The 1,890-nt window shown below is 46.3% G+C and overlaps 1 protein-coding gene across 1 annotated transcript; it reads right to left on the reverse strand.

Annotated features, from left to right (window-relative positions):
• Window positions 1-618: 618 nt before the first annotated feature.
• On the reverse strand, window positions 619-1,866 carry LOC112079265 (neurofilament heavy polypeptide). The gene is made up of 3 exons (XM_024145260.2): window positions 1,679-1,866; window positions 1,423-1,538; window positions 619-1,168 (listed from the first exon to the last, which is right to left on the reverse strand). Exons 1-3 carry the CDS (start codon window positions 1,713-1,715, stop codon window positions 659-661), a joined length of 663 nt encoding a protein of 220 aa, XP_024001028.2. The 5' UTR covers window positions 1,716-1,866; the 3' UTR covers window positions 619-658.
• Between the last annotated feature and the right edge of the window lie 24 nt (window positions 1,867-1,890).

Genomic DNA, 1,890 nt, shown 5'->3' on the forward strand with positions numbered 1-1,890 from the left:
TTTTAAATACTTTTGCAGAAATGTCTAAATACCTGTTTTTGCTTTGTCATTATGGAGTGTTGTGTGTAGACTGATGAGGGATTTTTTTTATTTATTATTATTTTAGAATAAGGCTGTAAAATGCGGGAAAAGTGAAGGGGTCTGAATACTTTCCAAATGCACTGTAAATGGAGATGAAATCTTAAGTGAGCATTAGTTATTTTGAACCCCTACAGGATGCTAAGGGGTAGGGAATGGGTGTTAGGGTGGGTGTAGAGTGATGAGGTACCAGGAAGTAGAGTTCGGTCAGTATTTAAGGTGTTGGGTACTTACTCGTGATGGGTGCAGAGTGATGAGGTAACAGGAAGTAGAGTTCGGTAGTATTTAAGGTGTTGGGTACTTACTCGTGATGGGTGCAGAGTGAGAGGTCCAGGAAGTAGAGTTCGGTCAGTATTTAAGGTGTTGGGTACTTACTCGTGATGGGTGAGAGTGATGAGGTACAGGAAGTAGAGTTCGGTCAGTATTTAAGGTGTTGGGTACTTACTCGTGATGGGTGCAGAGTGATGAGGTACAGGAAGTAGAGTTGGTCAGTATTTAAGGTGTTGGGTACTTACTCGTGATGTGTAGAGTGATGAGGTACCAGGAAGTAGAGTTGGTCAGTATTAAAGGTGTTGGGTACTTACTCGTGATGGGTGCAGAGTGACGAGGTTAACAGGAAGTTGAGTTCGGACTGCTTCAGGAGAGACTTCTTGCCCACTTTCTTTTCTTTTGCATTTTTCTTCTTCGCTCCCTTCTTCCCTTTCTTCTTGACTTCCCAGTCTTGGTCTTCCTCATCCCTCTCTCTCTCCTCCTCCTCCTCTCCCTCAGTGTCTCCCAGAGGTTCCAGAAGCGATGGTGTTTTTGGGGTAGGCCGAGTCTTTGGGGTAGCTGGTGTTTTTGGGGTAGGCAGAGTCTTTGGGGTAGCTGGTGTTTTTGGGGTAGGCAGAGTCTTTGGGGTAGCTGGTGTTTTTGCGGTGGGCTGTGCTGGGGTTTTGGGGACCCCCTCTCCTTCCCCTCCTCCCCCTCCAGCGCGAAGCCTGTCTGATCGCTCCTGCTCTTTAACTAGATGTTGAAGCAGATCGGACTCATCGACATGCATATGTCCGAGGTACTTAGTGGTCCTCTGACGACCCTCGTCTTCCATGAACCCCTGAGGGACGGACGGACACAAGGAAAAACACACACAATTGTCTATTTCATATTTATTTATTTTTTAAACATGGGAAAACTTACATWTACACGGCAAACAGACACAGCGCAATAAGKGTTGACATGACGACAGAAAAATGACAGATCAATGATGATCTATGACAAAACAATGGTGACATRACAGTAGATGGTGACATCACAGTAGATGACATATCTGRGAATATATTTATTGAATGTGTARACACAGACTTTTACCTTGATCATGTCTGTCCTCTCCAGCAGTCGGCAGATCATACGAGACTCCAGATTGCCGATGCACATCCTCGCGCGCAGTGCACTCTGAGAGATGCCCTTGGTCCCGCAGGACACGACTAGATCAGCCAATCACAAAGCAGAGAGTAAGACATTCGACCAATCACAAATGGAACTGTTTCCTGCCTTAAAAAAGGAAAATATATCTATTTCTACACCAATATTTTGGCCAATAAGAAAAGAGCAAACCAGAACGTACTGATCCCATAGGCCTGTGAGAGGAGGTCTCTCTCCATGATCCGCCCCTCTGTGGGGACGGTCTTCCTATTTGCTCCTCCCCCATCATCGTCGTCGTTATCATCGTCATCCTCAGCCTCGACCACCTCCTTCCTCACGTAGGGTTTGATTAGCTTCAGACAGCGAGCCACCACCTTGGTGCCTAGAGGAGAGGAGACGAGGGGTTAGGGAACA

Source organism: Salvelinus sp. IW2-2015, unplaced genomic scaffold, assembly GCF_002910315.2.
Source record: "Salvelinus sp. IW2-2015 unplaced genomic scaffold, ASM291031v2 Un_scaffold7432, whole genome shotgun sequence".
NCBI classification, from domain to species: Eukaryota; Metazoa; Chordata; class Actinopteri; order Salmoniformes; family Salmonidae; genus Salvelinus; species Salvelinus sp. IW2-2015.